Genomic DNA, 15,355 nt, shown 5'->3' on the forward strand with positions numbered 1-15,355 from the left:
GAGCTGGAGGCGGGACAGCTGCGGGAGCTGGAGCCGGAACGGCTGCGGGAGCTGGAGCCGGGACGGCTGCGGGAGCTGGAGCCGGGACAGCTGCGGGAGCTGGAACGGCTGCGGGAGCTGGAACGGCTGCGGGAGCTGGAGCCGGGACAGCTGCGGGAGCTGGAGCTGGAACGGCTGCGGGAGCTGGAGCCGGGACGGCTGCGGGAGCTGGAACGGCTGCGGGAGCTGGAACGGCTGCGGGAGCTGGAGCCGGGACAGCTGCGGGAGCTGGAGCCGGGACGGCTGCGGGAGCTGGAGCTGGAGTGGCTGCAGGAGCCGGGACTGGAACGGCCGCAGGGTCTGTCACTAGGTTGATAGTAGCATCAATTGCAGCTCGATAGGCACAAGCCAGACCCCAGCACGCCACAGTGATTTGTGTCACTTTGGAACTGCCAGAGTCATGACACCTTTTTTTCAAGCATTCTACCAGTTTTTTAGGATTTTGCAGTTGTTCAGGGGTGAATGTCCAAAACACTGGAGGTGCCCACTGCCCTAGAAACCTGCCCATATCCTCCCACACTCCCTGCCACTCGCAAATATCCCGCCTCAAGACAGATCTCCGGATGAGATTCCTAAGTAGTTGTTTAACCTTAAACAAAACCTGAAGCGCATTCAGGAGACATAACAACAAGAACATGCTGGTCTGAGTATCCCAAGGATATTCAACATCTTGGAGAGCTACCGTAACTAGCTCGGGGGATAAGAGGGTGGTGAAGGAGGAAGGGAGAGTGAACAGGTAGGAAAAAATATCTTCCCCTGTCCCCTCCAGAGACTGACTCCCTGATGAAAAAAGGCAATAGGTGTAATTGCTAATAGTTTCTGAGATATGGTTTCCGAAGTATAGAGTCGACGACAGTGCTGAGTACAAATACCAGGTTAGAGTCATGACCAGATACTTCATCATTTCATAAGCCATCGTTACACCACACAGTACCATAACAATCTTAAACCAGGGCCCGGAAAGGGTAAACAGCACGACAGGGAGCACATACAGAAAGTAACTTGCTATAAAACTCAATTTGGGAAACAGGCACAGCAGACTTGAGATTAAGGCAATCAACATTGTGACTAGCAACTATTAAGCAGGTCGAATACTTATACCAATTTTAGTTTAACACACTCTGGTCAAATCTGTCGATATCTCAACCCTTCGAGCCCCACGTTGGGCGCCAAATAGGCTGTTGTGGTTTAGCCCGGCTGGCAGTCAAACACCACACAGCCGTTCGCTCACCCTCCCCCCTCCCTCTCCGGGATGGGGGAGAGAAACGGGAAAGTGAAGCCTGTGAGTTGAGATAAAGACAGTTTATTAAGACAGGGAAAAGAATAACAACAATAATAATAATAATAATAGTATTAATAGTAATAATGTGTACGAAATAAGTGATGCACAATGCAATTGCTCACCACCCGTTGACCGATGCCCAGCCTATCCCCGAGCAGCCGGCCACCCCTCCACCCCGGCTAGCCACCCCTATATATTGTTCAGCATGACGTCAGATGGTATGGAATACCCCTTTGGCCAGTTTGGGTCAGCTGTCCTGGGTCTGTCCCCTCCCAGCTTCTGCTGCATCCCTAGCCTGCTCGCTAGCAGGACAGAGAGAGGCTGAAAAGTCCTTGGCTTGGTGTAAGCACTGCTCTACAACAATTAAAACATCAGCATGTTATCAGCGCTGTTCTCATCCTAATCCAAAACATAGCACCCTGCCAGCTACTAGGAGGCAAATTAACTCTGTCCTAACTGAAACCAGGACAATGCTCCAAAGAGGTCCTGCCTTCCTGATGTCTGCAAGAATGTAGTTAGCATATAGAAGTAGGTATAAGTTTCTGTTAATCAAATTTTCCTCTACTTGTTGGGGTGCTTTAGCATTTTTAACATGTATGAAGGTGTTTACTGGTTAGATGTGTATCTAGTGACAACACAATGAGAAATCAGTGAATACTAAGTTTAAAATCAGTAGTTTAATCTCTAGCTCAGGGATTTTTAAAGTGTTTTTTGACTGAAAAGTTATCAGCTAAATAAAAGCAATAGACTAAGTGCATATAACATTTAGAAACCTAATCTCTAGACAATCATTTACCTATTTTCCTTACTGAATGAGACTGGTAAGGATACACAGAAACCTTTTAAAATGTTATACTGCATATTTCCTTTGAAATAGTGTGAAGATTTGAGTTCCTTTACAGAAACCGTAGCTTTCATTTAACTAGCAATTTAATTGGCAAGCATGAGGCTTGAAAAACAGTCTAACGTTCTCCAATGAAAAAGTTTTTTGAAAATGTTGATACGATGTCATTATGCAACCCTTCTTTACTAGTTATATTCATTCTTTAATAGAGATCTCATTCTTTGCAGACACATGTGATGAAATTGAATTCCAGAGACCAGTCCTTAATACTATCACCAATCCAAAAACAAAAGGTACTGTAACTAATTATATACGTATATTTATACTCATGTTTAAAAGATTTTTAATCCTTGTATTATCCATGTACTTCATTGTTTTGTTCTGAGTTTTAACAAAAGCTAGGCAAATTTTATAGGCCTTCTCTTGCTAATATTAGGAATATTCAAGAGGTAAAATTATAAAAAGCTAGCTGAAGTCAGGGAGGATTTGTGCAGGCACATAGAACTCCTATGTCCAGAGCAGTTTGAAATGAGAGTGTATAGTACTCTCCCAGTCTAAGGAGCAAGAGGCTATCGTAAACACTTTATAATTTATTCCGGTAACATACATGTCTCCTGTTTTGTTGATACCAGAATAGTTTAACTGATTTTGGGGACACAAAATAAGTAAAGATTTTATTTACAACAAACAAACAAACAAACAAACAAAAAATATTGTTGAATATATTTAAAGGACCAATAATACTGGTCTTAATTATAAAATTAAAATATCTTGAAATTATTATTCTGCTTTACTCCTAAAATGATAACAGTGTTTCAGCATTTTGGTATATTTCATTATCGTTTCATTCTACATTTAAAAAAGATTTTGCAGAATTTGTTAAGTAAAGGTAAACTTCAAAGCAGAAAGACAAAAGATTTTCAAACTTAATAGAAAAAACATAACAATGACTGCATCAGAAGATATCCCAAGGGGACAGGTGGAAAAAGGTGTATGAGAACTGTTATTCTTTCCTTCTGTTCACACTACCTCTCTCACAAATTGCTGTTACTCTAGCTTATGGGATGTGATAGTGGCTGAATAGTTAGTTTTGCATTCACGTTGAGTGCTTGGACAGTGAAAAACAGTATATTTGCCATCAACAGGATGTTATATTCTTCTAATATGTATACATCTAAATTAATTTTATTTGAAATACTCCACCTTTTATGTTACCTTTTGGTCCCATCACACGAATTGTTTCTTTTCTTGTTCAGATGTTTCTGTAGTCTTTCTTTTGCTGTCATTTGTCCTTAATGTTTTCCTTCTTTCTTTTTAATTTTCTGCTTCTCATGTGGAATAGAAGAACAATAAAAATGTGAAACTTAAAAGAGATGGTAAGGGTGGGCTGAAAACCATTGATTCAGATTTCATGCAGAAAGGCTCAGAATTAGACTCTGGTTCTTTACAAAAGCAGTCTTCACTTTCAGAGTCACCAAGACAATATGCAGATTTAGAAAAAAGTAGTGCCTTTGTAGGGAAGCCCGTGGCTAAAAAAATTAGAATGAAAGGTAAATCTGAGCATGCACAAAGTGTTAGTACCTCGAAAAGTGGTGTTCAACAAACAAAGGATAAATGTATATTAGTGAAAATGGAAAAAGAATATTCAGAAAATCCTGAAATTGCCAGAGAGGAAGTAACCCATAGTTTTCCCACTGAAAAACAAATTCTGACTGAAAAAGCAAATTATTCAGATAAAAAGTCAAAAGTTGTTAGATCTAAGCAATCCCTTAAAATAGATGTACTTCCATCTGCATCCAGTAATCAGCTCCAGACTGGTTTAATTGCAGAAAAATCCAATCTGGTTGAAAATCAAGGAAGTCGAGAAGCAGTAGAAAGTGGAAACAAAATAAAGAATGCTGTTGAAAAATCTAATAAATGTGAAAGAATAGGTGTCAGAGGGAAAGAAAATAATGTAAAGGAGAGGGAGTTTAAAAAAAAGGATCAGATTTTGAAACAAAGAGCAGTAACTATGTCATCATCTTCAAGTGAAGAAAATAGTAACAACCTTACAAAATACATACTTAAAAGTAGGGAAAAAGAAGGGGACTGTTATGAAGGCAGAGAGGTCCAGAAGGCAATGAAAACAGTAGAAAATGTAAAAGATTTGGACTTAGAAGAAGAAGTCAGTGAAATTGAAGAGGTGCAAGCTACAAACAACACGAAAGAATATGTAGAAGACACTGATATAAAAAGCCTAAATGAAGAAGAGACAAACTCAGAAGCTAAATCTAATGAAGAGAGAGAGTTAGAAATTGAGAATGATGAGGAATCTAATCAAGAACAGGAAAGTGAAGAGAGTGGAAAGGGTAAAAGTGAAAAAGAAAATGGATATCAACTGAATGAAACAGTTGACAGTGAAGTTGAACTAGGGGAGGAAGAAGAAGAGACTGAGGTTGAGGAAGATAAAGATGAGGTCTCAGCAGAAAGAGATGAAGATAAAGAGGAAAAAGATAATGAGGAAGAAAATGAAAGAGATGAATCACAGGTTGAAAGAGACACTGAGAATGAGAATGCAAAAGAGGTTGAAGAAAATCATCAAGAAGATAGCACAGACCAAGGAGATGAGAAAGGCAGGTTGATAGAGGAAGAAGAAATATCAAGTGAGGGAGAAAAACAGGATATTGAGGAGGAGGAGGAGGATGCAAAAGACAAACAAACTGAAAAAGAAAAGGAGGAACGGGTTGAAAGTGAGGAAGGAGATGAAGATAGAGACAGGGAGGAACAAAAAGAGGTAGAGGCAGAACAGGAAGGAGAAGATGAAAATGAAGAAAAAGAAAGGGAGAATGAAGGAGATGAGGGTGAAGAGGGGGAGTTAGAAGAAGCGTTGTCAGGCAGAGAAGAGGAAGAGAGAGATGAAGAAGAACAAGAAGAGGAAGATAAGAGGCCTAAGGAGGTGGGGGATGTTGGAGTGGAAGAGGAAGAAGAAGATGGGGAGGATGAAATGGAAGAGCAAAGAGAAGAGGAGGAGGCAGGGGAAGAAGCAGAGGTAGAAACAGAAGGGAAGGAGGGAGAAGAAGATGAAAACAAGGAAGAAGAGGAGGGGGGAAATGAAGAGGAAGGGGAAGAAGAAGAGGGAGAAGGAGAAGACGAGGAGGCAGAAAAGGGAGTGGAAGAAGAGGGAGAGGGAGCTGAGGAGGGAGAGGGAACTGAGGAGGAAGATGGAGAGGAAGCTGAGCTGGAAGAGGGAGAGAGAGAGGAGGAAGAGGAAGGGGAAGAGGGAGAAGAAAAAGAGGAGGAAAAGGGGGAAGAGGAAGGGGAAGAGGAAGAAGAAAAAGAGGAAAAGGAGGAAGAGGAAGGGGAAGAGGGAGAAGAGGAAGAAGAAGGGGAAGAGGAGGAAGAAGAAGGGGAAGAGGGAGAGGAGGAAGATGAATTGGAAGGAGAAGATGAAGGGGATAAGGGACAGGAGGAAGAAGAGGAAAACGAGGAAGAAGAAGGGGAGGATGAAGAAAAAGGAAAAGGTAAAATAAAAATTGTTAATAATAAGCTTCCACAAAAGAAAAGACAAACCAGGAAACCAGGGAAGACAGAAAGTTCTGCTGTACCAAACAGCTCTAAACAAAAAATGAAGTCCAAACAGCGTGTAGCAAATGGTTTGCATAATTCAGAACAATTTTGGAACAATGTGCTGCCTCATTATTTAACTCTAAAGTAGTATGGACTACTGGATATGCATTTTAAGCCTACTCAGGAAGATCTGGAACTATGGTAGATTGGTTTTAAAATGTAGCCAAAACTTTTTATTATACATATACTGAAGTGCCTATTTCTTGAAAAGGACTGAAGGAAATGTTTAGATTTGGGAAGCTCTTATGAGATAAGTCATTTGTACAATCATCTTTATCATATATGACAGTTGCTGAGGAAGGAAGATGTGTATGCCTCAGATTATAACTTCATGCTGATAACATGAATTACACATTGTAATAGTGTAATCTTTGCCTTTGAATCAGATTTTTTTGAAGTAATACATGAATTTTAGTTGCAGCTTACTTGTTAATGTGCCTTATATGAACAACAGTGTCAGTAAATCATAAAAGAAACACATTTTAAAATTTTATTTTTCCATATTCATTCTCACTACTTTTCTTCTGTTTATATATTTGTAAAATGTTTGCTTGAGTATTCAACATAAATTAAAGAAAGGCCAAGTTGCCAAATCTGTATGGATCAGTAGATGGGAGGGAAATGGAAAGGCAAACCTGATTAAATGGTGGCCTGGGCTTTTCCAAAGGCCTTAAGGTTGACTTCTTATTTTTGTGTGCACAGTTATTTGCAAAAAGACAAACAGGAGCCTCAGAATTTGGCCTGTATTTCAGTATAGTCAGAATACATCTGCTTAGTGATAATTTTTGACTATCACATTAGGTGATTTGACATAAAAAATGAAAAAGATTAAATAGCTGCCTACAAAAGTCTAAATTACATTAGTCATCTAACTCTTAAGGTTCCCAAGGAGAGGAATGTAGTTGTTGCAGTGTGAAGTATATATGTATGTTTTCAGGATCAGAACTTAAGCTTCTTCTCATTGGAGGAGATTTGTGTTTTCCCTTCCTAAAAGTCACATCAGTGATCTCCAGAAAGAAGATACTGTAATAAACCAAGAAACTAGATGGAGTAGTACCAAAAGTGGCGTAAAAGTCTAAACTATTTTTGTAAATTACAAAGTATGCTAATATTTCTAAAGCTTCCTTAAAATGCACAAAAAAATCTTAAAAATTATTTTTGTGATTTTGAAATACAGTGCTATTGCTAATAGTGGTTGAACCAGCAAAAGAAGGGAAATGAACTCTTGTCATTCAGCATTATTAGTTATTACTATGATAATGGATGGTCTGAGGAGATTTTGTAAACAGATCTCAGTATTGACATTCTCTGGAAGAATTATTATTTAAAACTTATTTAAAATGAGTACAGGAGAAGAAAGAAGCCAAAATGAGTAAACATCACTCAATAAAAATGTTAATGGCATCATTATATTGAGATTATGAAACATTCTTAATGTTGTTTTGTAAGATACTGACATTAAACAATCTTTGACACAATGTCTCCTGAATTTATTTTCTATAAAGACTGTGGTAGATTAATGATTTGCCAGTAGATTCTAGTTCAGTTCAACCTTTCCAACTTCAGTCACCACTTTCATGTACCATGTTTGAAGGTAAGATCGATTTCAGTAACATACTGTATGCAATAACTATAACAAGAATACTTACTCCAGTGACTGTATTTTGTTCCCGTGAAATTAATTTCAACCTTTGGAACTTTCTGGAATATGTTATGCTGACATGCGTATGTGTGTGTAAGTCTTTGGAAAAGGGTAAGTATCCTGATATTGTGATTGAATGGAACATTTTAACAGTTAAATGCACTTCCTAAGAAGGCAGCTTACTCTAGTAATGGAGTGCTGTGAAAATATTTATGTTTGAAACTAACTAGAGTTAAACCGTGTTATTTTATTTCTTAGGAAAGATTAGGATGTTACTGTGACTAAACTTAGAGTAATACTGAGAAGTATTTTTATAGACCTAAAACCATGTTTATAGACCATGGGCATCTTGGATACGATGCCTACTTATTTGTGATTCTGAAATTCAGTCTTGGAAGAAGACTGTATGCTAAGAAAATTCTGTTATTTCTTATGAATAATATTTGAGAGAGAGAGAGAAAAAAAAACAAAACAACATGAGAGCACTTTGAAACAAGTGATTTCAGGTTCCGCATGGGAATAAATCTTCATTTACTGTTTGGGTGTAGCTTTTAATCTAGATCCTTAGGTAAGTGGGGACTATTTGTTGTTGCTCTCTTAACACATGCTGGTAGTATAAGTCTTCCCAATGTTTCCCAGGAGTGTAAAAGAAGCCAAGTTGTGGGCATCTCCTCTTCTTTATTCTGTCTGGATAAAAATTCTTTGAAATGAGAACTGATTTTATATTGCTTTGTGGATCATTCCTGTGGTAGGGGAAAAGCAAGAGCATTGCTGCATCTCTTCTGATGGTTTTCCACAGAACAGTTACATAAATTGTACACTATGCCAATGTTTGGGGGGACTTTGGAACTCCATCAGCATAACTAGAGTGGAATTTTATTTATTTGACTCATGCGGATTTATAAAGCTTGGTAGTTGCAGTTTTATGGAAATTCAGCATGTCCTTGGTATTTACTATAGAAAAAAGATTTATGTGCAGTACTTACACAACATGGCAGAAGTACTCCCAAACTAGTTTCTAGTGGAGAAAAAATCCTGGAATAGAGAGAGAAAACAACAGACATAACTGCCCAGACCAAAGGTCTATCTAGCCCAATGTCTTATTTCTGCCAGAGGCAACCTGTGAATACCTGGAAAAAAAAAAAAAATGTGTAATGATACTTTTCCTGTATAATCACTCAGCCTTCAATAATCTGTGCTTCAGAAGTTGTATCTGTTGTATATAATAGCCTTTTTTTTTTTTCATGAATTTCTTACACTCACTTTTCGAACCCATGGAAGCATTTTGTGTCTGGTACATGTTTTGGCAAACAATTCTTAGATTACCTTAAATGTTGTGTGAAGAAGTAACTCTCCTCTTTGTCTCGAATCTGGCGTGATACTTTCATTTGATGGCTCTGTATTAGAGAAGAAAAAGAGCATTAATTGTCTCATGATTTATTCCCTCATGGTTGTTACAGGGAAAAAGTGTTCAACTCTGTGGTTGAAACCAAGTCAAGATCAACGTGGTTTATTGACATGTTAATAATAGTTAACCAGCAATCAATGAACTGCACATTCAAGATCAATAGCAGTAACACAGCAGGTACCAACGATACTAGACATCCATAACACGTTAATAAGCAGATGCAAATTTCTGAGCAGCCTTTTGCTGCTGATCTCAGAAACTCAAATCCCCAAATACACCTTCATGAGCACGTTCACAGAATTGCACATAAATACAGTTCTTCTCACAGCAGGCACAAGTTACAAGCACATACCTGATTTTCAGGGGGACGGGCAAATCTATTGCCAAACACCTCTTGTTAGAGATGAGCATGTTCTAGATTTATCGGTACCCAAGCTGCTTCCTTCAATCTGCTAATCCCCATGCTGGTGAGAAAGCACCCCGTAACAACCCATAGACCCATAGTGTAACAACACTCACGAGGTGTGGGTCTGCTTCTTCATTGTAGCACGTCCAGCAGCTGGCATGCAGGCATCTGGCAGAGAGGCTCTTCTCTCAGGCCTTGAGGAAGGTCCTGGTGCTGGTGTGGGAGCTCGTGGCAGTATCACACCCAATTTTGTCCACTCTTCTATTCCCACTTCCCTCCCCTAATGTCACAAATTGGTGCTTTTATACTTCTTTTCAAGCTGACTCTGATTTTCTTTGGGTTTTCAAAAGTCTCTTTGTTACCATGTAATCCACCCAGTGCTTATTTTAAGCATATTTTGACATTGTCAATTTTCTCTTTGTCAATTTGAGGGCAAATGTACACTTAAGTTTTTGGCATTCAACTTCCACGCATTTACATCTGTCAACACTGAATTTTGTCACCCATTCACTTTATGTAATGAACCCCCTCCGCAACTCTTCACCATCAGCTTTTGTCTTTACTCCCCAGAAAAACAGCAAGCCCTGTGATATCATGGTTCACTTCTTCCCAAATTATTTCTGAATAAGTTGTACCATAAATTTTCCCTCATGCTTGCAAAATTTAAGCATTTAAATTTTGTCATGTTGTACCTGAAAATATCAAACTGTTCAAATAATTGTTCTCTTTGCATAATTTGTACTGAAAAACAAAAAAGTCTTTCTCCAAACTACAGAAAATACCTAGTTTGGATTAACTATGTTTTGTTCTGATGTCTTATCTGGATAGGTACATCCTTATTCTTTAGTATGGGGCCGTTAGTAATCATGCAGGAAAGGACATTTAGCTTTTGTTTCCATTGCTTTTACATTTTCCCCCAAGCTTTTCTTAGCTAAAAGGTAACTTTTAGCTTATTTTCTCCATAAAGGAATGATACTTTATTGATCTTACTTCTCAGAACAGCAAATTGAATTTGCAGTGTGAATGTAGTCATTTGACAAATGCTTGGCTGAGATACCCTTTCTGGTACAAAAAAAATAAATAAAAATTTAAGGGCAAAGCATAATTTTATATTTTTTAATGCGATCTGACCTTTTTCTTAGGACATATAGACTAGATTTATGAACCGTGAACTCAAGTGAACTTTTGTGTATGTCTTTAATTTTAAAACTAGTTTTATGGGAAGCCAAATCAAGTTCAGAAATACCAGGATCCTCAGACTAAAGAATGTTGTCAGATCTGTAGCCTGTAATAGACTACATGGTATCTGATACACAAGGGCAAATTCTCAGCTCATTTCTAGATATGCAATTCATATAAATGGCGATGTTTAGTACTGTAGCATTCTACAAGCAACTGAGTTAATGTTTTTCTTGCACCAATGGCAAACCTATAGTTCTGTCCTCAGGTAAGTTCTGAACATGTTCTTGGCCTGAAGTCGCTCATTGAATTATAATATTTTAATACACTTTTTTGTACATTTTAATGCAGAGAATAGAGGTTTACTTACGCATAATGAAAAGATTTTGGTGAGATACCTTTGACGTAAAAAGATTTTACTGCTGAGAGTTACCGAGGCTTTACTTTTCTATTGGAAAAAGACAAAGCAAGTACACATAATCACCATCTTTTTTAAGGATTTGTATTAATGCCCATTGCTTCTTTCCTTGGCAACCTCATGGTATAATCATTTAAATAAATGTTAATATCGTGATCTCAAAAACTTATACTTTGTTATGAAAATATTTATTACCAGTGTCCTGAGTTGTCAAGTAGACTACTTACCATTCCAGCTTTCACAAAGGTCCCAACATTGAAACATCAAATGTGGCTCTCAGCTCTTTCTGTCTCTGGGTGATGGGTAGGTTACAGGGCAGTCTGATGGAACATCCCAGCTTTAATGTTCTGGGTCTAGAGCATTGTAATTTGTAATAAGTACTCCTCCTTTCACACAGAATTGTATTAGTGGTTTGTATGAAATGTAAAGTATTTGTGGTTACATATTGAAAGTGAGCTAAACGAAGGTAGCTGTAAGTAGAATTATATATTAAGCAAAGCCTTCATCTGCATTTGTACCTGAGGAGATGTAGATCACTCTAGTGTTGAAGAGTAATGTTTCCCACTTCCCCTATACCAGTGATGTTACAGGAGACTGCTGTGACATTCATCTGGAAACTCAGCAATCATCATCATCGTAATATGAGTTCGGGGCTGTGAGCCGCCCTGGCAGAGGCTGGTTTTCTTAAAAGGAAGTTTAAAATAATTACTTTCATTTTATCCAGTGTCTAGCCAGGGCACAAAATGCCTCTCGTAATTAGAAACGCAGCAGCAGCGGAACTGCTGCAAAATGGACACTTATTGTCATTTCTAAGAAGAAAAAGAACAATGTAAACATTTTTCTATAAGAATTTGGAAAAAATGCAGAAAATGCATCCATGTGTGGACTAATATTCCCAACTTACTTTTAACAGAATCTTTGTTAACATTAAGAATTCATTTTTTTATGCAGCATAATATCTTTCAAAGACACACCAAATTTGTGAGATAATATATTCAGATTTGAAGCCACTCATATTTCATCTGTTTTGCTTAAGTACCTAGGATTTGTTTTGGTATGCCTTTTCCAAGTGATTAAAAATTAAAGGGTATTTATTTAACAAAACACTCTAGTTCTGTAGATTTGGTAGGTTTTGGGTTTGTTTATTTGTTTGTTTTCATTTTCACCTTTGAAATTGATATTATTTATTTGTTCTCCAAAGAAAGCAGACTTTTTGGAGAAGATATTGTTTTGTATGTGAAAGCCATAATGTGTCTGAGCTATTTCACATGTTGACTTATCTTGGGAAATAATAAAAATTTGTTCTGACTTGCTGGAGGTAATTCTAGGTAATCCTATCCTTTAGGTAATTCTATTTAAATTATTTTTGTAGTGAAGAGATTAAGTCAAAGTCTAAAACAAACCTGAAAATACAAATGCTGCCTTTTTTAGAAAGTAGTTTTACATTAAGGTTTCATACATTGTTAAGGAGTTGTTTATACTCAAACAAAAATTCAGAGGGGTATCTTCAGTTACTCCTACAGTAGCAAGCTGGCAAGCCACAGACTAATTACATCACAGCCAGCTGAAATAATGTGTAAGGTAATGGCAGCAACAAAGGACTCTCTAGTACTGTGTACTAAACATCGCTGTACTGTTTCTGAGTGATATCTAAAGTCCTGAAAATGCAATCAGATTTATTTTTAATGCAAAGTATGTGTACTGCCAGCCTGTGACAAAAATGGACAGATCTGGGAAAACTTACAGGTCCTCTTGTTTGCTTTCTGGTAACCAAAATATATTGTTTAGTAAAGTATGGTCAGAGATGACAGGAACACAACAATGAAAAACGAGTCTGCTCAGTTTCTGTCTACATTGTTTACTATTTTACTCAAGTTTTCTCAGTGACACCGTCCTGTTAGAGGATGCAATTGTAATGTCACAAATAGTATTGTAGTAATTTGATGTCACATATTCATAGTAGTCATTGTATCACTGTATGGGCATCAAATACCTTGAAACATTTTCTTCCATCATATTAGCAAAAAAACACAGCTATCATTAGAGTTCAGTTTTTGCTTAGCATGTAGGAACAGAATCTCATGCCTGACATAAAAGTTACTTTCATTTGCTTGAGTGTCTACACAGTGTGCAGGAAATTATGAGCTCAGCATTACATTAATATTCCAGGACACTTACATGACAGAAGTCTTCCCGCTTAAGGGACTGTTAAAAGTATCAGATAATCTGTGTTAAATGCTCTTGACATAGAATTATACAATCACCAAACAAATAAAACCTCATAGGATTCCAGATTTTAATCTTCAGATGAGGTATGGTGATGGGCTTTGGTTTTTACTGAAAATTCTTTTGCGTGTACACAGCTGAGCTCCCCTGTTTGTCTCCATGAAAATATACAAGGAAAGCCTAATTTGGCTTTTTGACTGCCTCACTGCTTGTAAGTGAAAGAATAAGCTTTTAAATCTCTCATTTGAGTACTCTCATTTGAATACTTCTATCTTTAATCTGTACAGCTTTTTCTTTAATAATCATTAAAGTGGAAAATACTTCTCTAAGGGTTAGAATAGCTGAGCTAATAGCTTTTCTGTATTAATAGCTACAAAATGAAAGTCCAGTTCAAATTCCTAACGACATGGCTAGCACTGTATGGCTTTTAAGATATTAAGCTTTCACTGTAACCCCTAAATAACTGTGAGGTATGTATCTTAGCCTTATGAAGAGTTTTGTAAGAAAGTATTTCCAAGCACTTCACATTATGTAATTTGACATCATTACAAGATCAATATCAACAAAATGGTATGTGCCTACCCATCCATATGTTTATAACCCACAAAGGGTAAGCAGAATTATTTTTATTGTCTTCTTCATCTATATGTAAATTAATGGTTAACCTTGTTACTTTATATGCCTTGTTAGTAGAATATTAACATAGTGTATTTTCCCAGCATAGACAATTCAGGAGTGACATTGACATGCACTAATGTTTTGGAGGTCTTTGGAAGTTGTAATTCCTATACCTCTTCCTCCTCAATCCTGCATCAAAAAAGAGGGATGGTCTGTAGAAATGTATTTTGTTGTTGTCATTACCAGTGCTTTACAAAGGGAGCATTGTTAACTCCCATATGACAGCAACTGTGGCCCATATATCAACCTCTATAGAGCTGATATCCATCTTCTATGAGTCTTCTTCACAGTGAAACTCCTTTTAGGTGTGTATATAGTTCAGTTTTTGTACTATATAAGAGACCCATGGGATACTTTGAAGCATCTAAAGGTAATAGGCTGGACAGGTAATGGGAGGAATCTGTTCCCTCCATGATTGAAAACTCTGGTAAACAATTTAAATTTGTGGCTGCTTGGCAGAAGGTAGCCAAAGAAGCAGCATGTAGCTAACTACCTCATTCTCAGCTGTCTTTATAATAATCTTCTCTGTGGATTATTAACAGTTTCCTGGACAAATAGAAAGAGAAATATCTGTTCTGTAGACCAGAACTTCCCAGAACTCCCAATTTCTTAGTGGTACACATAGTAATTACAGATTTCTCTTCATTGATAAGTTTTCACAGGATTTGAAAAAGATTTGAGACAATCCAGATATATTTTGTCAGTGGTTTTGAGATTTTCTTCCCTAGAAACATAAATTGGTGGTGGCAAACCAAAAATATTTTGACTTCTTGAGGAGACTTGGAAAGATACCAGAAGACTTCCCCTTCTGAAATGTTCAATATGGACAGCCAGGCTGCTAGAGCTCAGATTCTGTAAATCATGTGAAACAGTGAAGGCAATATCGAGAAACCTGGTTCCCAGCTGTCGTTTGAGCAAGGTCTACCACGAGACATGTCTTCAAGCTTCACTGTGATTTTTTTTTGGCCAGAGCATGACAAGAGGTGTGACAGCATTATGGAAAAGGTTGTTTCATAGTGCTGACAACTTTTTTGTCCTTGAAGATACTGGAATCTGAGGCTTAAATAAAAGCCATTTCAAGTATTTTTCTTGTATATTCTTTGCTGCTGTTGACTTTCTGTGTGTGTCCTTGACCAAGTCATCTTTTCAGTGTCTCAACTTTAGAATTAAAACTACTGAAGCTATTCTTACAGCTTTATCTTTCTATGACCAGGGAACATAAAGTGAAATAAGAAAATAAACCTTCTAAGGCATGATGATGGAGAATAATGCTGTGTTTACACTGGGTTATATATTTGCTTTAAATAGTAGTGTCAAACTATTTAGATATTTTTAATGGCCTGATGGTTCATCTTTTAAAGTAAAAAGGATGTCTGTAGTATGGCATGCTCATCTGTTGTTCACTTACATTGGTAAAAACTCTCCAAAACATGCCTGTAAATGAGCATGTGAAAGTGACAATAATTAAACTGTGCTATCAAGAGTTATAATTCGAAATGGGTTATTTTAGAAGTTGAAAAGATGAGGTGACAGCCAGCGACACCTCTGCCAAGCTGCAAGTATAGTCGGTAGGAATGTGGTCTGTCTGGGAGACTGTTCAGTTTAGCAGTAGGCATCTTCTTGGAGT

At 37.5% G+C, this 15,355-nt stretch overlaps 1 protein-coding gene across 3 annotated transcripts in view; it reads left to right on the plus strand.

Annotated features, from left to right (window-relative positions):
* RPGR (retinitis pigmentosa GTPase regulator) overlaps positions 1 to 15,355 on the plus strand; it is a 74,473-nt gene that overhangs the window by 48,568 nt on the left and 10,550 nt on the right. For all 3 annotated transcript variants that reach the window (XM_040530680.1, XM_040530661.1, XM_040530672.1), the window contains one exon: positions 2,393 to 2,458. In XM_040530680.1, the coding sequence (XP_040386614.1) occupies positions 2,393 to 2,458 (66 nt within the window). The remainder of the gene's footprint in view (positions 1 to 2,392; positions 2,459 to 15,355) is intronic.

This window comes from Cygnus olor, chromosome 1, assembly GCF_009769625.2.
Source record: "Cygnus olor isolate bCygOlo1 chromosome 1, bCygOlo1.pri.v2, whole genome shotgun sequence".
NCBI classification, from domain to species: domain Eukaryota; kingdom Metazoa; phylum Chordata; class Aves; order Anseriformes; family Anatidae; genus Cygnus; species Cygnus olor.